At 38.6% G+C, this 25,272-nt stretch overlaps 1 protein-coding gene across 4 annotated transcripts in view; it reads right to left on the bottom strand.

Annotated features, from left to right (window-relative positions):
- ssh1a (slingshot protein phosphatase 1a) overlaps window positions 1-25,272 on the bottom strand; it is a 60,712-nt gene that overhangs the window by 10,531 nt on the left and 24,909 nt on the right. For 3 of the 4 annotated variants that reach the window (XM_051659108.1, XM_051659113.1, XM_051659110.1), the window contains 8 exons: window positions 22,737-22,837; window positions 11,417-11,481; window positions 10,799-10,920; window positions 8,853-8,921; window positions 8,538-8,603; window positions 7,095-7,289; window positions 6,706-6,799; window positions 6,146-6,274 (listed from right to left, as the gene is read on the bottom strand). In XM_051659108.1, coding sequence (XP_051515068.1) covers window positions 6,146-6,274; window positions 6,706-6,799; window positions 7,095-7,289; window positions 8,538-8,603; window positions 8,853-8,921; window positions 10,799-10,920; window positions 11,417-11,481; window positions 22,737-22,837 — 841 coding nt within the window. Of the gene's footprint in view, window positions 1-6,145; window positions 6,275-6,705; window positions 6,800-7,094; window positions 7,290-8,537; window positions 8,604-8,852; window positions 8,922-10,798; window positions 10,921-11,416; window positions 11,482-22,736; window positions 22,838-22,931; window positions 23,012-25,272 lie in introns of those variants that run through there. The other variant, XM_051659118.1, reaches the window with a different exon arrangement.

The following is a 25,272-nucleotide window of genomic DNA, read 5'->3' as shown; positions in this document are numbered from 1 at the left end:
TTTTACATCAACGGAAGGTCGCTTTCGCACTGATATTCCTGGGCAAATTGAGAATAGATGCTAAGGATGGCCGTAAAGCATTCACATGCCCACAGCAAGCGATGTCCTTCATAAAGTCAATGGAGTAAGTCATCTTGTTGTACTCATGCTGCAGCCGAGTGGACCGGCTCACTGAACATTCGCTTGACTGTTTGAGGATTCTGCACGCTTTTTTTGTGCTGGTTTCACCTAGCGGCTGGAGTTTATTTTGTAGAGTGGCACACCTTCGGGACAGTTTTGGATGAATCTACACGCTCTTTGTGCTTATTCCTCCTGTTGGCTGGGGTTTGTCTTGTGGAGTATTTCTTGCAAAGACATTGGAGTGATTAAGTCATTTGTTTGCACTCATGTTGCAGCCGAGTGGACCGGCTCACTGAACATTCGTTTGACTGTTTGAGGAATCTGAGCATTCTTTTTGTGCTGGTTCCGCCTAGCAGCTGGAGTTTATTTTGTAGAGTAATACACCTTCAGGACAGTTTTATGGATGAATCTACATACTCTTTGTGCTTATTCCTCCTATTGGCTGGAGTTTGTTTTGTGGAGTATTTTTTGCAAAGTCAAAGGAGTAAGTCATCTTGTTGTACTCACATTGCAGCCGAGTGGACCGGCTCACTGAACATTTGCTTGACTGTTGAGGATTCTGCGCGTTCTTTTTGTGCTGGTTCCGCCTAGCGGCTGGAGTTTATTTTGTAGAGTATCACACCTTCAGGACAGTTTTATGGATGAATCTACATGCTCTTTGTGCTTATTCCACCTTTTGGCTGGAGTTTGTTTTATAGATGATCTTTTGCTGTGTAATTCTGTCTCACAGAATTTTTATAGAAACACCGGACTTGAGCAATCTGACGGCAAAGTTGTCATGGGGGTTTTCGTAGGCGTGCATGGACTGTTTAGTGATGGACGCCAGTTGGTGCTGTCATGCGCAGGGTTAATTTGCACATTTTTCTTTTTTCTGTTTGTTTGGTTCTGGGGAATGTTCGGGGGGGGGGGGGGGGGGTTCTTCCCTTTTCTCCCCAATATGGACTGCCCTATTCTCAATGCACTCTAATTCCTTGTGGTGGCGAAGTGACTCGCCTCAATCTTGGTGGCGGTGGACGAATCTCAGTTGCCTCAGTTGAGTCCGTCAATCCGCGCATCTTATCACGTGGCTTGTTGAGCGCATTACTGTGGAGACGTAGCATGGGTGGAGGCTCCACGCTATTCTCTGCGGCATCCACGCACATCTCACCACATGCCCCACCGACAGCGAGAACCACATTATAGCGACCACGAGGAGGTAACACCATGTGACTCTACCCTCCCTAGCAACCGGGCCAATTTGGTTGCTTAGGAGACCTGGCTGGAGTCACTCAGCACATCCTGGATTTGAACTCGCAACTCCAGGGGCGGTAGTCAGCGTTAATACTCGCTGAGCTACCCAGGCCCCCGGATGTTTGGGTTTTGACTGTTGCACTAATGTTGGAATGTGGTCTTTATAATCTTGTTTTTGACACACAATACATTTTTTTTGTCTCTCTCCACATGCAATGTGAATGGGTTGGGGCACCCCATCAAAATAAGGAAGGTTAATTCTCTTCTTACGCATTATAAATATGATATAGTGTTTCTTTGAGAAACGAATCTTTTGCTGCAGGAAGCTGGAAAATTTGGGAGGATATGGGGTGGGTATATTTTCTTTAGTGCTGGCTCGTGTAAGAGCAGGGGAGTCATTACGCTGATAAATAAACATCTACAATTCAAATGTCTCAAGCAGATTAAAGATAAATTAGGAAGAGTCATTATTGTTTTATCTGAAATTCAGGGACAAAGTCTTATTTTGGCTAAAATGTATGCACCTAACCTTGATGATCAGGGCTTATTTATAGATCTTGAAGGGATGTTGCAAGCTGCTGGCACCCCTCATTATAATATTGGGAAGAGACTTTAATCTATTGATTTGAGGAGACTTTACTCAGTCCTTGATCATAGTGAAGCAAAAGTGTGCTAGCCCCCTAGGGCAACATTGACGCTTCACAGAATGTGTAAAAATCTCGGTCTTACAGATATTTGGAGACTTCTGAACCTATATGGGAGGGTCTATACATTTTTTTCATCAGTTCATAAGATTTACTCTAGAATAGATTTTTTTAAATATATCTAAGTCCCTCATTTCATCTAATGTTGATTGCTCAATTGGAAACATTTTAGTCTCAGATCATGCCCTGGTGTGTTTAGAGGCGTTACCACATATGGAGAAAAGGAAATCATATAGTTGCCGCTTTAATGTATCCCTTTTGCAAAATCCTGAATTCCAACAAATGTTAAAGGTTGAAATCAATGTCTATTTGGAGACCAACTGGTCCTCAGTATCCTCTGTGGGTGTGGCTTGGGAGGCAATTAAGGTGGTTCTTAGGGGCCGGATCATACAGTATGCCGCATTCACCAAAAAATCCAAAGTACAAGAACTTGTGGAATTGGAAGGGAATATTAAAAGTGCAGAGGCAGAACTGAAACGCCGAATGTCGTCTAATGGCCTCAGAGAACTGACCCAATTGAAATACAGATATAATACTATTTTGTCGCAGAAGGTGGAGTTTTGGCTATTCAGGGCAAGACAATCATACTTTGAGTCGGGGGATAGGGCAGGGAAACATCTGGATAGATATATAAAACGGAGAGAGAGTCTTTTTCTACCATTCCCACATCTTCGTCTACTGAAGAGGATATTAGAAACTTTGTGAAACCATTAGAACTTCCTAAACTGTTGGCTGAGCAAAAAAATTATCTTGATTCTGAGATAACCTTGGAGGAGCTTGGCGAGGTAATTAAGGCCTTGCCTACAGGCAAGGCTCTGTGGCCAGATGGCTTTGCCACTGAATTTTTAGATCTTATGCTACAGAACTGACTCTACTTTTGCTAGAAATTTATACAGAATCATTAAAGAATGGAAAGTTTCCGCCAACCATAACACAAGCCCGGATCAGTCTGATTCTTAAAAACGACAAAAATCCAAGCAAGTGTAAGAGTTACCATCCAATTTTCCTGATCCAGCTAGACGTAAAAATATCGTAAAAAATTTTGGCTACCCAATTAAGTAAAGTTATGATATCTCTTATACATATAGATCAGGTGGGGTTTATTTGGGGCCTTAATTCTTCTGATAACATTAGGTGTTTCATTAATGTCATGTGGGCAGTGGCGAATGATCAGACTCCGGTCCCTGCCATCTCGCTTGATGCCGAAAAAGCGTTTGATATGGTAGAATGGGACTATCTTTGGAGATTTTGGAAATTTACGGGTTCAGGAATACTTTTATTGGGTGGATTAAGTTACTTTATAGACACCCGGTAGCGGTGGTTCAAAGGAATGGATTAATTTCAGATTACTTTACTCTGAATAGGGGCACCCAGCAGGGTTGCCCTCTTTCCCCCTTATTGTTCTGTCTGGCCCTGAAACCATTAGCAGCTGCGATAAGAAATGAGGATGATTTTCCAGGGGTGGTGGCGGGAGGTGTAAGCTTTTGCTTTAAGCAGATGATATTGTATTATTTGTCTCTGATCCTACTAGATCTATGCCTTGCCTCCACAGAATTATTAATTCCTTTTCTAAGTTCTCAGGATACAGAGTGAAATGGTCTAAATCCGAAGCTTTGGCTCTGACAGCGTACTGTCCAGTAACGGCTTTTCAGTCTGGCGCCTTCCAGTGGCCCAAACAGTGCATTAAGTATTTGGGTATTTTATTCCCAGCAAATTTGTGTGATTTAGTTAGAGTTAATTTTGACCCTTTAATAAAAAGGTTTTTGAGCGATGTTGGCAGGTGGGCTTCATTACATTTATCTATGACTGAGAAGATTACTGTTATTAAAATGAATTGTATTCCAAAATTCAACTACCTGATACAATCTCTCCCTATAGATGTCCCCCTCTCTTATTTCAAGCAATTTGATAGCATAAGGAGGTACTTCATTTGGAATGGTAAGCGTCCCACATTACATTTCATTAAGTTACATAGGCCAATTGACAAAGGTGGGCTAGGCCAACCCAAGATTTTCTTTTATTATTATGCATTCAGTCTCAGACATTTGGCTCATTGGTCGCTTCCACCTGAGAGAGCCCCTCCCTGGTTTTGTATTGAACAGGAAGTTCCTGCCCCTATTTCGCCACTGCAAAGCCTTTCTATCAAACTAACCGGAGAAGTTAAGTTACACCCCGTTATCTTGCATTTCCATGCGGTATGGACAAAAGTGTCCAGAATGTTTAATTCAGACATTTATTTAAATGTTGCCTCGAGCATATGACTGAAACCAAAATTATGTATTAATAAGTCCCCTTTCTGCTGGACGGAGTGGATTGTGAGAGAGATTAATATGCTCGGTGACCTATATGAGAGTGGAGTGTTGAGATCCTTTGAAAATATGGTTAAATATTTTGGGATTCCCAGGTCTCAATTCTTTAGGTATTTACAACTGTGCCACCTGCTCTGTAATATTTTTGGAGTAGCATACACCCCCCTAAAGCGGCAGAGTGGTGATTACTGCTTTTGGAAAAGGTCACGAGGCATCAGTTTATTATTTCCTGCTAATTCAGAGTCTGGGGACGTAGCTTCAACTTCTCTCAAGAGATTACGGGAGAAAGATTTAAACTTGGTATTGGAGGAGGGAGTGTGGGCTAGGATTCTAAAAATGCAAGGGTGCACCTTATGCAATTTAAGATTTTACATCGATTCTATTGGATCCCCTCCAGATTGTATAGGCTTGGTCTTAAAGTCACACCCACCTGCTGGCGATGCCAATCAGAAGATGGGGACACAACCCATGTTTTTGGTGGAGTGTTAAGATCCAAGAATTTTGGTTGAGGGTGACGTATTGGGCACTCAAATTTCATTTTGCCCAAGACTCTGTATTATAGGCGATGGGGCGGTCATTAATACAGGGGATAAATACATAAGAAATTGGGTCCTAGCCAGTGTTATGATCAGCAGACAGATCATTCTTAGGGGATGGAGGTCGGCTGGAGCACCCTCATTTCGGTAGTGGTGCACAGAGATGGGCAGGGTGGCGGCATTTGAAGAAATTTCAGATAGAAGGCTAGGCAACCTGGAGGTATTTAATAGGAAGTGGGGCACCTATTTGATCTTTTTGGATGGCTCTTGGGGAGGGGCAGTGGACAGGGATTTATAGTTTTAAATGTGTGTGATTATTATTTATATATATATATATATATATATATATATATATATATATATATATATATATATATATATATAATTTATTTATTTATTTTTTTGTGCGTGTACTTTGGCTTTGACCACAGGGATGTTTGTTGGGGGTCAGGGTGGCGTTGGGGATTGGGAGGGGGAAAGGGAAAGGGAATAATGGGGGTTAAAAGTTGATTCTGTGCATATATGTTTTGCTTTTCTGTTTCATTTTTGGAAACAATAAAAATTATTAATCGGAATAAAAAATCCAGATATCACAAACGAAGTCATACATGAGGGATGGCATGAGGCTGAGTAAATGATTAGAGAATTTTCATTTTTGGGTGAACTATCCCTTTAATATTGAACATTTGATCTTTTACTTGTCATTCTTCGATTCAAACCATTTAAAATTTTTCATCTTACTATTTCATTTTACATTTTAGTTTATTGTCTTGTCTATTTAATTAATTGATTAATAAATTTATTTAATTTGATCTATTCTCTAAATGTATTTTTTTAAAATGTCCTACCCAGATCAGCCTAATACTAATTTTGTTCATTAATTGTTCACCGTTAAAAGTGAAGTGTTTAATTTTTTCAATGTTAAAATACTCAAAATACAGTGTTAAGCTGTTCAAATATCAACTTAACACACAGAGACAAAATGTTTTGGTTTTTTTTGCAATTCAGTATGGCAACTCTAGTGGTGCAAGAAAAAAGATAGCTTTTTCTTTTTTGCAATTTTGAAAGCTTTAATTTTAGTAATACATGTGATTTTTTAATGATTATTTATAATAACTTGTCACTTTAATACTTAATCATCAGCAAGGAATCATGTCTATTTTTATACAATAAAAATCAATAAAACAACATTTGAAAGGGAAAAAAATAGGTGTGAGTGGGCAGGCTAGGTAAAAGCAGCACTCACCAAATAAAGATGGTCAAAGATGAGAGAGGCTTTGTCCATCTGCCCAAGAATAAGCAGCATCTCGTTGTCTATAAACTCTTTGTAATCTTTCAGGTTGCAGTTCATCTGTTGTTCCAGCTCATTACGGATCTAAAGAGAAATTTTGTGTTGGATTATTTAATGCAGTAAACTTAAGTGCCAGACTCAGTATTGTCTATATCAGTGGTTTGTCAACCAGTGCGACACATATGGGAGGAGAAAACGCTTCCAATATCTTGTGTGTCCAATCAAACACTTTGGATTTTGCCGCAAATTCATCTGTCACATCAGTAAAAGCTATCCATATTAGGAACTTGCCTATATGGACAGCTTGCGTGATATTCCACCGTCCTTAAAGAAAACAGTAATATAATATAATATTTCAATGTTTGACCAATAACATTTTTGTTTACTTTTGGTACTACTGTATGTTGGGTTGCCAGTAATGTAGATGTCCAATGAAAAAATCTGGGTCGTGAAGAAAAACCAGTTGAAAACCACTGGTCTATACCAGATATGTACTCTCTGCATTTCCTGCTGACCTCTTTGGACGTGACGTTTTCCAGGTCCTGGCACATCATGATACTCCTGAGTTTGGCTTTGATTAGGCATTCTGTTCTCTCTCTCTCTGTTGGCCTGGAGAACATAAACAGAGCTAATGTGAGCATCAGAGAACGTCTTATTTAAAGCCTCACTAATGCATCACCGTTCAGGTAGATGACTACTGATGCATTACACAGATCAAACATCTAGGAGATTAAATTGTGACAACAGTCAACAAATATGTCTGTTTTTTTGCTTACAGATTTGCAAAAGAAGAATGCAAAAAATGCACTTCCAAACAACAAATCAAAACGTTAATTTATATCTAATGGTAGGCTTTGCGAGTGCCAAGGACTTTGTAGTTTGCTGGTTTTTCAGAAGCACTCACTTGTCTACAAAGATGACTGGAGAGTCCGGTCGCAGTGTCTCCAGGTCCTGCATGGCATTCCATTCATTAATGCAGCTCTGTTCTGAGCTGATACAGCTCTGATAGTATCCCATCCATGTGAGCGCCATGCCACCAGGGAAATAGTTATACCTACGTGCGGCCTCACACGCCTTGTGTAGGATCTGTAAAGCTGACCTGAGGAAAGCAAAGGTTATATGTGAGAAGTCAAGTTCTTTATAGCTCTTCATTGTCATTGTAGAAGTACAACGAGATTATTTACAAGCACAACAAGATTAAAGACAGAGAGAATTGTGTAGTAAGAGATTTGTTACTTTTCTAATTATTTTTACATTTTAATGAAGGAACCCTAAGGGCTTGCGAAATACCGGTTGGGACACCCTGCACTTGATTGAACAAGTGTTAAGTAGCCTAATATTCTGGAAAAGTGACATTGGTGAAATTAAACTATTAACTATTAACTGTGACAAAAATATTGTCTATTCATAAGTCAATAGTCATAAATGTTTGTTCAATAACAAAGAATTACTGTACCAAAAAGTACAATGGTACTACCATAGTATTATGGCAACACCATGTTTTTTCTTTGGGCATGTACCACAGTAATACTGAAGTATACTAGACTAGATCCAAAGACCATGTAACTACTAATTTTTATTATTTTTTTATTATTATCTCTGTCTTGTTGTTGTATTTTTTTGTGCACTGGAAGCTTCTGTCACCAAGACAAATTCCTTGTATGTGTAAGCATACTTTGCAACAAAGCTCATTCTGATTCTGATACCACAGAACATGAATATAACGCCACTGTACTTTTATGTAAAGGTCACCAGATGGCAGTGTGGAGCTCCGCTTTTTTTTTTTTTGCAGACGTCAAACTCCCAAAGCAAATGTAAGCTTGTGAAAAACAGTCAACTCATATCTTCACCAAGCCCCTGAGGACTCTGCTTTTACCTCATTAACAAACAAGTGAACAAACTCACAAGCCAACTAGACGAGGGCTCTTTAGGGAAAAAACAACAACAATTATTTTTTATTTTGTTACCTGATTAAGAGAGCTCATTGTAGGATTGGACAAAAAAATGAAAAATGAAAATAGCAATTCTGTGTGATTTTAGAATGTTTCTTCAGTGAAAAGTTGATTGAGCATTTTTTTTTTTCTTTCTTCTTTTTTGGTCAAAATGTTTAAAAAAAAATCAAATGAAAGCTCAAAATATTTGACCTCTCAAAAACACTGTTATGAAGTCTTAGATCAGCATGCAAACCAGTAAAACTGGTGTGTATACATATATACATATATATATATATATATATATATATATATATATATATATATATATATATATATATATAAAGACATCCAAAGCTAGATCGTACGATATTTAAAAGGCTCTAGTACATTAGGTATTAATTTTATTTTCTCACCACATGGCCTGGACTGACACAGGCTTGAAGATGTGTGTGTGCCCTGCGGTAGTCACACTGAAGCCCCTGGAGACATGAGAGAAGAGGTTAACTAAGGCTGTTACACATCATAACAAAAGAACTACAACCTCTCTGAATAAAGGAAAAAAAGAAATACTTCTCGTATTTTTTCTCTACTTGCGTTACAGTGTACATTTGTTTACAATCAGTAAAATCTAGTTCCATAAACAGTCTAGATCTGTGCACCAAATGCTCAAGCATCAAAACACCCGCAGCCTGCACTTCCTCTTCATGACCAGAAAAGGCAGTACTCACCCATCACCATCTAAATGAATTTTAGTGTCGCTCCAAAGAGGCAGCACCATCCCAATAGAGCAGTTCTTACTGTGAATGAAGGAAGAAAAAGATAAGACACTTTTACATAAGTAAAGATCAAAATTTCACTGCTATATGTTAGACAAAACCACATAAAATAAAAATCCAATACTTTCTCCTATTCCAGTGTAATATGCAGTCAATGTAAGCTATTTATATGTTGATTTCCCCTTTTCAAATATCTCAATTTCAAATTTACCTGAAAAGTGTAAACACTGATGCTATCAAAAAATGCTGTTTAAGGATCCTGACCAGCTGACACAGCAACACTGGCTCAACCAATGCCATGAGTTTGGGGCGGGGCTACCCATTTGTCCAATCAATGGAAGATGGGGGGAGTGTTCAGGAAACCTGTCAATATTTTTGTCATTCCATTTGGTGATGCTAGTGGTGCAGAAATTACACATCTCATCTTTAACTACATGCAGCTTGATGGTGCAGTTATAATAAATCAATGTCTACATCTTTAATTTAGAGTCATTCTACCTTTGACACAGTGAACCACAAGATCCTCCTGTACACACTCTCTGACCTAAGCATCACAGTAACCCACACTTGGCTGGTTCGAGTCGTACCTCACAGGCAGATCCTTCAAGGTCTCCTGGAGAGGAGAGGTGTCAAAGTCACACCAGCTAACCACTGGTGTTCCTCAGGGATCAGTGCTTGGACCCCTACTCTTTTCTGATAACGCAGCTCCACCTGCCATTCCAGCCTGACAACTCCACAGTCTCAGCTTGTATTTCAGCCTGCCTTTCAGATATCTCAGCATGGATGAATGAACACCACCTTGCCAAGCTCAACAGCTCAACCTTCCCAAGACAGAATTTCTGGAAATCCTTGCCAACTCATCTGTCGACCACAACCTATCAATTGGTTCAACAATACTAACACCAACCAGGACAGCCAGGAACCTGGGAGTGTTGTTTGATGACCAGCTAAATTTCAATGTCCTCATCTCATCAACTGGCCAGTCTTGCAGGTATGTGCTTTAAAACATCAAAACAATCAGACCTTTCCTGTCTGAATATGCTGTGCAGCTCCCGATCCAAGTTCTTGTCATTTCAAGACTTGACTACTGCAATGCTCTGTTGGCCTGCCTCCCCACTAGCACAATTAAGCCACTGCAGTTGGTCCAGAACACGGCGGCACATATGGTCTTCCACCAACAAAAGATGGCCCACATCACCCTCCTCTCTCACTCTACTAGCTACTTGTAGCTGCCTGCATCAAATTCAAGGCTTTGTCTTCGGCCTTCAGGACAGCCGATGGAACAGTACCCTCTTACTTCAACTCACTCATCCAGGTCTATGTTCCCTCTCGCTCCCTGCGATTTAAGAATGAGCGAAGCCTGGTGGTTTCATTGCAACGAGGCACAAAGTCGCTCTCCAGGTCATTCACATTCTCTTTTCCTCTGTGGTGGGATTCACTTCCAGCCCACAACCGATCTGTTGAGACCTTCTTAACATTCAAAAAAACAGCTGAAGACACATCTCTTCTATGATTACTTAATCAGTACATGCATTCTATATATATATATATATATATATATATATATATATAAAACTTCTGTTCTACTCCAGCTTCAATTAGAACTTAGCAGTGTGATACTGCTGATATTGTTGGCTTTTGTATGACAAATTGCTTATGTTCCTCATTTTATAAGCCGCTCTGGATAAAATTGTCTGTTAAATGACTAAATGTAAATTTAAATAGTAAATTGCCCATGGAAATACATTACCGCTGCAGACTAATGCAACAGTAATATGCCTCCAACTCCCAGCATGCAGACAAGATCAACCAGCACAAGATTGTCTCTTTGAGACCCAAATATTCGTCTGGCTGCCTGGCTGATCAGTTTCTATAACGAATATCAAATGGCATGTCACCTGTCTTTGTTGCTGAAGTCCATGCCCAGCAGGATGTTTTCCTCTGTGTCTTGTCGGCCATTGGTGTAGACCACCACCATGTAGCGCACACGGTCCGACCATGCACTCTCTAACAGCACTGCCTGTAGATTACAGGTGAAATTTACAAGTTTTATTTTAATTTACGTGTTTGGTAATGTGCATGTGCAAATTAGATTTGAGATCTATGGCAAAGTGGTAAGATTATCAGTGAATATTGCCTTATCTACTATATTACTATTTTTTGGTGCTTTTTTTGAGCTTGAAAGCCCATTGTTACTATGTGCATTTGTTATATGAGAAAGACTTATATTTGAACATGCTTTAAAATTAAAAAGTCAAAGGATTGGAACAACATTTGGGTGAATAAACGAGGACAAAAGTTTTCATTTTCACATGAACCATTCCTTTAATTATTTACGGTACCTTTACACTTTCTATTCACAGCTGAAAATAGTTTTTGAAGGCAAATGCACTGTAATTAACATGCCACAGATAGAGTAAATGGCAGTGGAATTAGTTTACATTTTACCATAGAAACCCTCAGAAACTGCTTGTAAGTCTCTGATAGTGTTTGTGTGTGTGTGTGTGTGTTCTTACAAGTTTGATACGATCCTCAGAGCGAAGAATGTTGATCATCACCTGTAGATGCTGAGGTAATTCACCTGTTGAGTGAAACGATCATTATAAATCAAACAAATCCATGACAACTATTTTATTTAAACTGACATCACTGTCATGTCAAGCCCATATCTGAAATCAATAGAATAAAAACACAACCATAAAATACATAAGGTGATGTCATACAGCTATAGTAAGGAATGAATGATTCACACTTAGACGGTTGACTATGAAAGTGAGGAGTCAACTGAGGTTTATTAAGAGTAAGCAGGCCAAGAAAATGCCTGTTGAGTGATCCGAATCAATCTTTAAGTGTTGGGTGGGAAGACAACAGTATGTGTTTGATTAACGTTCTTATGGTGCTGTTGATTTTATGAGCCTACAGAGTACAAATTGTGCAAATACACATAGATGTAATGTGAAGAGAATGTGCTTTCAGAGATGAAAAAACAACTTTCTTGTGTGTACATGACTAGCATAATGCAACATGTGACCAGGGGTCGCCCGAAAGGTTAACTGAAGGTATTCCGTCACTAACCAAGTTTTGAAAACATTAAAGGATAATTTCAAAATGGTATCCATCATTTTGACAGATAAAAAATAAAACACCTGGTCTATTGTGTTTCCTTACTTAAAAAAACATACAACAGTTAAGGATGTCAATTGGGACTCCAAGTGAAGAAAAGGGGAGCTATTGGGATACAATTCAAGGGATTTAAATTGGATTACCAGGTTGCAAGACCACAGTGTCTGTTGTCTTTTTCACATTGCAAGGTACAATGTAATTATGGCTGGATTAATAAACCATATTAAAGTTTCTCCAAACTTGTCAGTCATCCATGCTTTTAGTTCTTTAATTCTTTTTGAAAGCTATGTCAAGACAAAATCTACCACCGGAAACGGAATAATTTTTGAAAAAATTAAAACAATGACGGATAAAAGTAGAATATAATGAAAAATTTGCACAACCCTGTCCGTTAAAAACATGGATTTGTAGCACAAACTCTGTATGAGTTATGTTATACTCAAATGATTGCTTGACCATAAACCAGCCAAAAGTTCAAAGGCATTCTGCCCATTGTAATTTAAAATTGTAGGTATCGATAATTATAAATTTGACAACTTGTCAATCATCTTATTCGAGCCCCTCCCTCTTTGATGAAATAGTTAATAAAACAAACTAAGCCTCGGCTACACAAACCTTTTTTCATTCCATTCTTCTCTTTTACACAGACAAACTAACCTTTTTGACCTTTGATTACAGTGCATTCCTACCCAAACAAACCCTCTCCTAGATTTGTAGGCTTTGGCAGAATCCATGCAGCTATAATGTAACTCAATTGAGGATTTATTATCAGAGGTTTTGTCATTGTGAGTCACTCCCTGTGACTAAAACAGCAATAAGATACACCGATCAACCAGCTAATATTGTGTAGGTCCCCCTCGTGCTGCCAAAATAGCGCCAATCCGCATCTCAGGATAGCATTCTGAGATGCTATTCTTCTCACCACAATTGTACGGAGCGTTTATCTGAGTTACCGTAGACTTTGTCAGATCGACCCAGTTTGGCCATTCTCTTCTGACCTCTCTCATCAACAAGGTGTTTCCATCCACAGAACTGCCCCTCACTGCATGTATTTTGTTTTTGGCACCACTCTGAGTAAATTCTAGAGACTGTTGTGTGTGAAAATCCCAGGAGATCAGCAGTTACAGAACTACTCAAACCAGCCCATCTGCATCAACAATCATGCCACAGTCCAAATCACTGAGATCACATTTTTCCCCATTCCGATGGTTGATGTGAACATTAACTGAAGCTCCTGACCCGTATCTGCATGATTTTATACACTACACTGCTGCCACACGATTGGATGATTTTTTGGTGCCAGATGGGCTGGCCTGAGTATTTCTGTAACTGCTGATCTTCTGGAATTTTCTCTAGAATTTACTCCGAATGGTGCCAAAAACAAAAAACATCCAGTGAGGGGCAGTTCTGTGGACGGAAATGCCTTGTTGATGAGAGAGGTCAACAGAGAATGGCCAGACAGGTTCGAACTGACAAAGTCTACGGTAACTCAAATAACTGCTATGTACAATTGTGGTGAGAAGAATAGCATCTCAGAATGCTACTCTGAGATGAGAGTTGGCGCTGTTTGTGGCTGATTGGTGTATGTTAAGATGAAAGCCATGCCAAGGCCTTATTCAAAAATCTGATCTCAAACAAAATGTACAATTGTCATGTCATCATGATCCAAAATTTCCTTGATCTTTGGAAGAGTTTATTTTGTCTCACTTTATTTCAGGTGTCTTTTACTACTATGTACTATCATTAAAATACATACAATACAATGTATTTATTGTGTAACTACATGTTGTTTTGCAAAATTCTCCATGATTCACATTTTCTGCCACTGAGGTTGGGGTACGTTTAGGAGTAGGTGTAGGGGTAGGGTTAGGTTTAGGGGTAAGTTTAATAGTGTAACTACAGATGTTTTTAAATATAGGTACTATAAAAGTAAGTACAATGCAACAACACATATGTACATAATAAGTACATTGTATCAAATATTGAAGTAAATAGTAGTTAAAGACACTTAAGATAAAGTGGGTCCGTTTATTTTACTATGAAAACTATATGTATGATATGACCTATTTAAATATGTAAGGGGACAAATGCAGTTCTACAGTACTGTGCAAAAGTTTTAAGCACTATTGCGTAATGAGAATATATTCAAAATGAATGCCATAAATACTTTTCATTTATCAATTAACGTCATATTAAGTCCAGTAAACATAAAAAAAGCTAAATCAATATTTGGTGTGACCACCTTTGCCTTCAAAACTGCACCAATTCTCCTAGGGTTGGGGGGGGGGTTCTGTGGGGGCCATGCCATCTGTTGCAGGGCTCCCTGTTCTTCTATTCTATTCTATTCTATTTGCAAAAGGAAAGTTTGGGACTTTAAAATTATATTTCCTATTGACACACTAAAGCTAAAGATAAATAACCATCTTAAGACAATTGTTTTTGTGAAACATCTTACGTCCTTTTGCACAATACTGTATGTTTAGGAACACTTACTCTGACATCTGAATGATTTTCTTTAATATCACCATTTCACTCTTATATTATGCAGAAAAATAAGCAGCACAGGTGCAAAGCCATCTGAAAATATTTATGGTGTATCTGACTTTAGGAGGACAGTGTTTAATATATCATCACTGATATTATTTTAGATCGTCTAGCCCACGGCACTATGAGGATGCAAATAGAGGTTCTATGCAGATAGGACCAAAATAAGATGGAAATCTATGCCACTAACAAGACAAAACGAGGACTTCTGAAGAAAATGTCAGAACTGAGTTAAGATATTTGAGGTTGATTTACATTCTAAATGAGTACAGAGGATTTGTCTCATGATTGAATGTCAAACTGTGAGAAGGTCTTATAAGAAAAAGAAAAAAAAACATTAAAAAAAACAGCCATTCACCCTCTGAGAACATTCTGTACCTAGACTGACTGCTACACAGAGGAAGAGAAACCTTGCAACGTCTAGTCTCAGTTTGTCATCCGCTGTTTCTCAACTGAGACGGCTGACTTCTCTACCTTTTACTGCTATGCTGCAACTGTCCTTTTTCAAAAGATTTAATTCTACTAATTTAATTTCAGACATGCATCAATGTTTGCAGAAGTCACTTTATAGGAGGCTATTGTCTTTTTCCTCTTGTGACTGACAGGTAGCTGAGTGCTTATTCTCACATTTGACTTGACTTACAAGTTGATGACACCATTTTAAACCCCATCAGCCCTGCAGGCAGACTCTATGTAAAAACAAAGGCACTCGTCAAACCTGTGTTAACTCGCCTCTGATTAGCACTAGTGATGCGTTCAAACCTGACACTTCAAATTAAAAACCCTGTATCCCATCAAGAAGTCAGGCGACAGCAAAATATTAGCCAACTGACAAAACAGATGCTCAATAACATCAGATGATTTGAGATGTTTATAATTGAAAAAAAAAAAAAAATCATAATCTGTCTAAACCTGCTTTCATATGAGGGGCTGTCTGCAAGCGTGGCGAGAAAGAGTCCAGAAACCCTGAGGGCTTTTTGCGTCTGTGTGGGGTTTAGTTTCTCTCATAACAGACAAAAACCACCCAGAGCAACATACCCTTATGTTTAGCAGTAAACGTGTCCTTCAAAATTGGCATGTTCAATAAATTCAATGTGTCACACATGTTAAAAAGTGCTTGACAACTGGCGGAAAGGACATCTGACATTGTGAATTTGTCAGTGTTGTGACTGCGGACAGACATTCCTTGATTGACTAAACTAACCAGATCAAAGGAAGAAAATCAATAATACTCTTTAGATGTTAGAAACAGACTAAATATTGTGATGTTTTTTTGTTTTTGACAGAGACATGGCCCAAATACAGAACTGTTGTGTTTACAGAAACTGGTTTGAATCCGGCCTTGTCTCGACCACATCCCCCGACTCTCCCCCTCTACTTTCTTGTCTTGTCTTGACTGTCCTATAAATTAAAGGCAAAAGGCCTATTAACAAAATAATAATAATAATACTTAATGTTATAGTTTTAATACTCAACAAACAGGGGCTATGTAGACTATTATAAAATGGATGCATGTATGTAGTAACGGGTGGCACGGTGGCTCAGTGCTCAGTGGCTCAGCCCTGTCGCCTCACAGCTTTGGTTCAAGTCCTGGCTCAAACTGGGCCTCTCTGTGCAGAGTTTGCATGTTCTCCCCGTGTTTGTGTGGGTTTCCTTCAGGTGCTCCAGCTTCCCCCACAGTCCAAAGACATGCAGGTCAAGTGAATTGGAGACTCTAAAATTGCCCATAGGTGTGAGTGAGAGAGTGTGAATGTGTTTGTCTGTGTGTGTTAGCCCTGTGATGGACTGGCCACCTGTCTAGGGTGTTTTCCCGCCTTCGGCCCAAGACAGCTGGGATAGGCTTCAACACTACCCGTGACCCTATATAGGAAAATAGGCTAGAAAAATTCAATGGATGGGTGGATGAATGTAGTAACCATTTTATAAAAGCAAATGGTTTGCTGTGTAGTGCTTAACAATGCTCTATAGCCGTGACTATATTCAGAATATAGCATAGCCTCTTGTACCTTATTGCTTCCTTGTTAACTTGTTGTAGGGTGACCAGATGTCCCAGTTTAACCGGAACAGTCCCGATTTTAAGAGGTGTGTACCGGTGTCCCGACAATTCTCTAAAACATTTAATTATGTCCCGGTTTCAGCTTGTAGGCTCACTGTTTTTTTTTTCTTTCTGAAATTAAATATTCTCATTGTCCTTCTCGCTATTGCACGTTGATTTGACTTTTAATCAAGTCTTTCAGCAAATCAGTTGAAATATATTGTGTAGAAAACAATACCACTGCAATGAGGTCATGTGCTTGGCACTCTCACTCTTTGTCATCCTGTCAGACAGCACAAGTTAGAAATGCCTAAATAAAATGCGTTTACAACAATGAGCTATAAGAAGCCGATCCATTTCTTTGCGCGACACATAAAAATGTAAACAAGTTGTTTTGCTGTGAATGTTCATTTCCCCACAACCATTGAGGTAAATCAGACAATGTCGAATTCAGACAGCTACACTGCACTTTTCACATTGTACAAGCACTTAAATGTCGAGATGTGGGAATTGTGTTTTTAATTTTAGGTTCCAATGTTGTGAATTTTGTGTTAAAATGTGTACCTGCCATGACAAGTCATTTCATAATTACACATGCAATATGACATCATATGGATAGAAATAGGGATGCACCGATCCGATACCTGGATTGGTATCGGCTCCGATACTGAAGCTTTAGACGGATCGGGTATCGGTCCGACGAGCCCGATCCAAATCAGATACTGTGTGTTAGTAATGTTCGTTAATGTCAAGCTCCAAAAATGACATAAAAGAACCACAAAAACACCAGTAAAGCAGTTCATATGACTTGTGCATTTTATTCAAAGCCACTTGAAGATGTGCGATAGCTCTGTGAATCACAAAAGGCTGTGTTTAATAAGTAAATATCTAGTATGCACAGCGTCAGCGCGTTAGTGAATGGTGCTGCTCTGTTGACACAAACTCACGCACAGGCTGGTGATGCACTCGCGGCTATTTTTAGCCTTCACAACGATGCAAATATTTGAGCGCTACTCAAGAACAGCATCTCAGATATAGATGCTCAATAGTTTGGTTCACTTATAATATGCATTTAGAACACCACCGGAGGTGCATTTTACCAGAATTTGAATAAGAAGCGAATTAAACTACTATGAACTTGCCTACAAACAGATACTTACAGGACCTCCTGGAGAGTTTAGAATGTCAAAATATTTAAAAGTATTTAAAATTAAAAATAAAAGTCAATAATAATAATATTAATAACAATTTATTATTATTATTATTATTATTATTATTGTCATCATTAGTATTTTTTTTTACAATTTATAACAATATTTATGTTGAATGGGTTCCAAAAAAATAACTGTGTGAATGAAAAGTGGACTGATGTCTTACAACTAAATTGAACAAAAAAGAGATCTGAATCCTTTGAAGTCCAGATGCAAGTTGAAACATTTAAAAAAAAAAAAAGAAAAGGCAAAAATAAAACACTGGTTTCTTTTCTACTGAAGACCTGAAGACTGGAATTACTGTTAATTTTTCTGCTATATTATCCAGTATACTAGTTAACAATAAAGTGATTATTAATAAGCTATACATTTATATTGAAATAATGTGTAGTTAGAGGTTTGTGTTTCTTTACATATTAAAGAGTATTCCCAATTAGTTCCACACAATAAAGATATTTTAAACTGATTATGCAAAAAAACGACACTGGTATCGGCTTGGGATCGGTATCGGCCCATACTGAGATTTCCGATATCAGAATCAGATAGGAAGAGAAAAAGTGGTATCGGTGCATCCCTAGATAGAACAGGCTACATGGAATTTGTACATTTAAAAAAAAGCTAAAATGTGGTTAAATTGTGAAAAATAAAAAATAATTAAAAAAATAAATAAATAAATAAATACATTTTCACAAACTATATATAAAGTTATGTGCAGTTTGCATGCCCCTTTTGCTTTATAAGTTTTCACACCCCTTTCAGAATGTATATAAATATAAGAGATAAAAGATCATATGTTTTATGTAGTTCTGCCCTTCAGAAGCTACATAACACAACATTTAATCTAATTTACACAAATCATCCTGTTCAAAAGTTTGCATAGCCTTGGTCCTTGTGTAGCCTTCTTGAGCATCAAGGAATGTTTGCACCTTTTGTAATAGTTGTGTACGAGTCCCTCAATTGTCCTAAGTGCGAAAAGCTGGATCTCAACATCATGTATGCCACTGTTGGGAAGAGCTCAAATGTGCAGAAGATGCTGGAAAACCAAAGAATGCAAAGGACCTGGAGGATTTTTCTTAAGAAAAGTGGTCAGCTTCACTACTCAGGACACAGCAGGGACTCATGAACAATTATTACACAAACAGTCATTGATCATTGAGAAAGCAAGACACCATATTAAGAATCAAGGGAATGTAAACTTTTCAACAGGACCATTTATGTAAATTCAGTTACTTATTTTGTCTTGTGGAATATATGTAAGTATCTGTTATATCAAATTCTTCAGGGCAGTACTAAATAAAATAAAAAAAACTGCAATTTTATCCCACTTATTTTTTTTATGATAATGTCCCCCACCCCTCACCAAGTGTCCCGGTTTGAGACTTTAAAAATCTGGTCACCTTAACTTATTACCTATAGTGTCAGGAATACAGGGATTTACTACTGCTATTAAATAGAAGGATCTACTATGAACCCTCTGTGTGCCCTCCGAATAAGGCTAACAGAAGTGCTGTTCTCACAGTACCAATGTGCTGAGCTAAACTGCTAATCTGGCTAATCCTTACACACACACACACACACACGTCTGGGTCACGCTTAGCCAGCAATAAGGTCTGTCTGTCAGCCCCACAGCATCTGTTGCTGAATTTAGATGTTTCTCTTTTTTGGACAGAAACACCATGAAGAAACAGTCAACCTAATGTTAAAGGGATAGTTCACCCAAAATGATAATACTCTATTATTAAACATGCTTTTGCAAACTTGATTGACTTTGTATGCAGAACACAAACAAATATATTTTGAAGAATGTATGAGGTGTTTTTTTCCATTCAACGAAAGAGAAAGCTTTTACATTTTAAAGCTCCAAAAAGTGCATTAAGGTATCATAAAAGTATTCCACACAATTGTAGTGGTATATTCCATGTCTTCTGAAGCGATACAACTGGTTTTGAATGAGAAACAGACATAAATTCAAGTCCGTATTCAATAGGCATGTGCACGAGTAGTTGAGTACTCATTCTGCACCAGGAACTTGAGTATTAAAATGACTACTCAAATATCGCAAAATAATTTTCCTTTCTGCATTTGCATGCCATGAGCAGTGCTGAATACTCTGTATTTTCTCTCTGAATCTCTCACCAAATCTTGCAGTTACAACCACGAAGAAGATATCATGTCGTCTGTGCTTCTGCAAAGCAAAGTTACATTACAAGTAGGCTTGGGAAGATTTTCCAGATGATTATTGATATATATATATATATATATATATATATATAGAGAGAGAGAGAGAGAGAGAGAGAGAGAGAGAGAGAGAGAGAGAGAGAGAGAGAGAGAGAGAGAGAGAGATTTTTTCAGATATAAATAGGCCTGCTCATTGCACAATAGTATTTGTCTCTTCAGACATATTTCTTAACACAACTTTAATAAAGTGTGAGCAGCAGGGTAAATTAAAGGGGGTCGCATACTGGTAGATGACATGGCGCATTCTAAAATTAGAAACAATTATTTATTTTCTACAAAGGTACGAACACACCGCCAACGCTCAACTTCAACATTCTGCAGTGCCACAGGGTGCAACTCGCATAGTTTTTCATTCATTATCAAAGGACAAAAATTATTTACTCTAGCCATCACTGGATGATCTATTATGAACATGCATCTTTCATATAGCCTACACCAGGCCTATTCAACAGGTGGCCCGTGGGCCAAATCTGGCCCAATTGAAATTTTCAGTGGCCTGCATGAGGTTGTCAGTTGTCTTAGGGGCGGTCCACACTGAATGCGTTTTGTGTCTGATCGCGCTGTTTTTCCAATTGTTTTCCTACGGAAACTTGCGCTAGACGGAAGTTGCGCCAGGTCTGTTTTTACAGTGTCTTGTGCAGGAGCGCCACATTTTTAAAACGCTTTCAGATGTTGCAGTAAAATAATCATAATCCATAATTTAGAAAAAATGGAAAGATTAAAGAACTAAAATTATGGATGACTGACAAGCATGAGTTTGAAGAAGCAGAACATTTCTATTCATAAATTTGGTCAAGAAAACAATAAATTTGAGAAGTCAACAGTTTAAATCATTGCATCTTTAACAAACTTTACTGTTATTGTTCAATAAAAATTTTATTATCAATCTGATTTACTCTCTCAGTTATGGACCAATTTTAAAGCACTTTTTAGTTGATTGTTTTTGTTTTTTTGTATCAAGTTATCTTTTTAAAAATGTTCTCTTGATGTTTATTTAGTGAACAAATGCCTACAATAACACAATATCTGATAGCAGCTTTCCGTTAACAAATTTTTCTGGCTGAGCACGCATGCCCCCCAAAAAAAATTTCCATCTGGCCCACTTGCCTATGAAGTTGAATAGCCCTGGCCTACACAATGCATTTTCAGTTACAAGTACCGGTATGTCATTTTGTGGTTTGTCAGCTTGAATGAAAGAGCTATTCAAGGCTACATACAGAGAAATTGCATAATAAACATTGCCATTTCTAATCGTTCAGTTTGCGCAGTTACACCAGTTTCACAAACATGCAAACTGATCACTGTTATTTTGTTCATTCTTTTTTTTATTTATTTTTTTTATACACAATTTGGAATGCCCAATTCCCAACGCACTTTTAAGTCCTTGTGGTCATGTAATGATTCGCCTCAATCCGGGTGGCGGAGGACGAATACCAGCTGCCTCCGCGTCTGAGAACGCCAACCCGCGCATCTTATCACGTAGCTTGTTGAGTGCGATGCCACGGAGATATAGCGCGTGTGGAGGCTTTACGCCATCCACCACGGCATCCACGCTCAACTCACCACGTGCCCCACCAAGAACGAACCACATTATAGCGACCACGAGGAGGTTACCCCATGTGACTCTACCCTCCCTAGCAACCGGGCCAATTTGGTTGCTTAGGAGACCTGGCTGGAGTCACTCAGCACACCCTGGGATTCGACCTAGCGAAATTCAGGGGTGGTAGCCAGCGTGCTTTTACCACTGAGCTACCCAGGCCCCCCATTTTGTTAATTCTTGAAGAAGTACCAAAACTTTTGTAACTTTTGACTACCATCTCCTGTGCCGCTTCAGCTCGTTGAGTGTGTGTGTGTGTGTGTGTGTGTGTGTGTGTGTGTGCTTGCGCGGTCTTCAGTCAATTTTATATCGCCCTCTTGTGGTCTCCCAATGCTCTTACGCCAGACTGTTAAACAGAGGCCAACTGAGTGTATTGAAAGCAAGCAAATTGGGCTTCTAATATAAATTTGGGCTCATTATAATATATCAATGCCTCAAAAATATATCAATAAAGTAACTTGCCAATCAATAATTAATATATCGATATTTTATGACATCCCACAAGGCATTACTTGTAATATTTTGATTCTTATTGAATTTTACTCTATTTGTATTCGGTTTTTGTTGGAGTCATGCAAACCAACAGATGAAGATCTGCTTTTATATGGGAGAGATACGAGGGACGAGGAAGCTAATCAGACCAGTATGTTTGTGTGTGCGTGAAATCTCTTAACACAAGCAGAGTGCATTTCATAAAAAGCAAACTTTCACCACTTGTTTTTCTGAAAAATAACATGTGAAATTATAAAAATGTTATAGCCTTTATATAGACTCAGAGCTTATAGCTGTGCATTACCCTCATGCCATCAGTATTGGTTTCTATGTAAGGTCCGGGTGAGAGCAAATATTTTTGCTGTTATTTTTAAATATTTTTTGTTTTTAATTTTTATTAATGCAAATTATTAATTTAAATTTTTGTTGAAGTTATCTTATTTTGAAATAATTTTAGGCAACGTTTGTGAATAAAATAATACATTTGATGTACGTGTCATTTTTGTGTCTTAATGACATTTGCTGAGACTTGTGATCTGTGATTAGATTTTATAAAAAAGATTTCTATCCCTTCAAAACAGCAGGCATGGACTCACCTGCTTGTTTGTGGTAAGGTTGACCTCTCTGACCCTGTGGACAACTGCCCTGCTGCAAAAAGAGAGCGGCCCCCTTCACCATGAAGAAGCTCTCACTTAGACTGCAAAAGAAAGAGAAAAAGAAAGGTTAAAGTGGAGAAAATACAACAACAAATGCAATGATCGAATCATGATAACATAATTCAGCCAATTTACTTCACCAAAAGAAACTAGAGTGAAGTTCTGTCACTTTGCTGGATTAGGATTCACTGGATTTGCTTTCAGAAAGAGCAATGTGTGGGTTTTCCCTCCTCCAGCAACAGATTGTTGCTTTCTACATACATATGTCCAAACACTGTGTTCTGTTAACTGATTTAGCAAGTTCCAACCCCTCAAATCAACCGATTTCAGCATGGGAAAAAAATGCAGGGTGCCGCAATTTTTTTTTGGAAACTCCAATTCTAGTAACATTTTAGATTTTTACAGACCGACTGTAGAACAGCTTCACAACAGGCAGGAAAGAGAACACAGGGAAGCAGGTTTTTCCTGGCTTAGGTAGGACTTTTAATAGGCCACTTCAGTCCTTTACAACTTCACAAGCTCATCAGCTTCACAGGCACATAGGCATTTAACACATCAGCTCCATAAACATAACAGGTTAAACGTAACAGCTTCAGGAGCACCGTGGCCTTCCTTGTGCTAGACTCTCTCACCCTCTCTGCTGGTGGTGTGGTTGCTTATATGACGCTCTCCCCATGCTCACTGGAATTAGAGACAGGTGTTACACATAATCTAGCTCAGGTGCAAGCGCCCTTACCACTTTCTCTCCGGACGGACGCTCGACCACGCCCCCGCTGCCACACCAACTTTTTTAAATCAGATTTTGCAGCCGCTCTCTATAGCAAAACAAAGCGTCTGATGAATGGCCAATGATTGCAGAAAACTGTAATCCAATGGGGTTGAAATTTGCATGTTATACAACACATCTCACCAGCAGGTGAGATCTGCTCACGACAGGTGCTGTAGGTTTGTGATCTAAGGTGGGGCAGCAATTAGTCTGACATGGTATTTAACACGTTTATTGTAAACCACCTGAGCCTCACTATTATTCTAATGCACTGTGGCACAAGTAAATTTTCATGGAAACCCTGTGCTGGGAAAGACAGCACCTAAAGCTGGTCAGGTGAGAAATGTGCAACAAAATGATAATAAATTGATGGCTTTACCTGAAAAAAAAAGAAAAAAAAAAGGACTGTACATTGTTCCTGTAGATCTACTGGTAGCGCATGGTGCTAGCAACAAAAAGGTCATGGATTTGATTACCCAGACACACACATGCTGATAAAAAAAAAAAAAAAATACTGTGATTAAACTCTACAGCCAAATTTATTCAATGAAAAAAAAAAATGTTCTCCTGAATGAACTAAAGCACCCTAGGCAAACAAAGCTTATCCAAGGAAGGGGGAAATCTCATAATTAATTAAATATTTTTCTCCAAAACATATTTGCCACAATTATTGGCATTCTTACGAGTAAAATATTTCTGAAGTATATTCCCATTCATATTTTACATTTTTAGTCCACATGGGTGACTAGGAACATGACATTTTTCAGTCATGACGGTAAAACACAAGCCAAATTCTCTTAGTCATCCATCATAATGGGTAAGAGAAAAGAATAAAGTTATGATGTGTGGTAAAATGTTGTTGAGCTTTACAAAATGGGAAGTTTCTATAAGATAATAGCTAAAGCATTGAAAATACCCATTTCCACCATCAGGGCAATAATTAAGAAGTTCCAATCAGCTGGAGATGTTTAGAATCAGCCTGGAAGACAACGTGTGTCTGTTTTGTTTCCACGCACGGTGAAGAGGATGGTTCGAGTGGCCAAAAATTCTCCAAGGATCACAGCTGGAGAATTGCAGAAATTAGTTGGGTCTTAGGGTCAGAAAGTCTCCAAAACTACAATCGGAAGTCACCTACATCACAACAAGCTGTTTGGGAGGGTTTCAAGATAAAAGTCTCTTCTCTCATCCAACAACAAACTCAATGGTTTGTTCTATGGTCCGATAAAACAAAAATAGAGCTTTTTGGCAAAAAACACCAGAGATGGGTTTGGCGCACACATAGAGGTAGCCATATGGAAAAGTACCTCATGCCTACGGTTAAATATGGTGGTGGATCTTTAACGTTGTGGGGATGATTTTATGCCAGAGGTCCTGGACATCTTGTTCAGATACATAGCATCATGGACTCTATCAAATACCAACAGTTGAAAAGTCAAAACCTGACTGCCTCTGTCAGAAAGCTTAAAATGGGCCCTGGTTGGATCTTCCAGCAGGAAGCTGATCCAAAACAACCATCAAAATCAACACAAAAATGCTTCACTGACCACAAAATCAAAGTTCTGCCATGGCCATCCCAGTCCCTTGACCTGAACCCCAAAGAAAACCTGTGGGATGAACTGAAGATGAGAGTCCACCAGTGTGGACCTCGGAATTTGAAGGATTTGGAGAGATTTTGTATGGACGAATGGTCTCAGATCCCTTGCTAATTGT

This window comes from Myxocyprinus asiaticus, chromosome 3 (genome assembly GCF_019703515.2).
Source record: "Myxocyprinus asiaticus isolate MX2 ecotype Aquarium Trade chromosome 3, UBuf_Myxa_2, whole genome shotgun sequence".
NCBI lineage: Eukaryota > Metazoa > Chordata > Actinopteri > Cypriniformes > Catostomidae > Myxocyprinus > Myxocyprinus asiaticus.
This window is presented reverse-complemented; position numbering and strand designations above follow the sequence as displayed.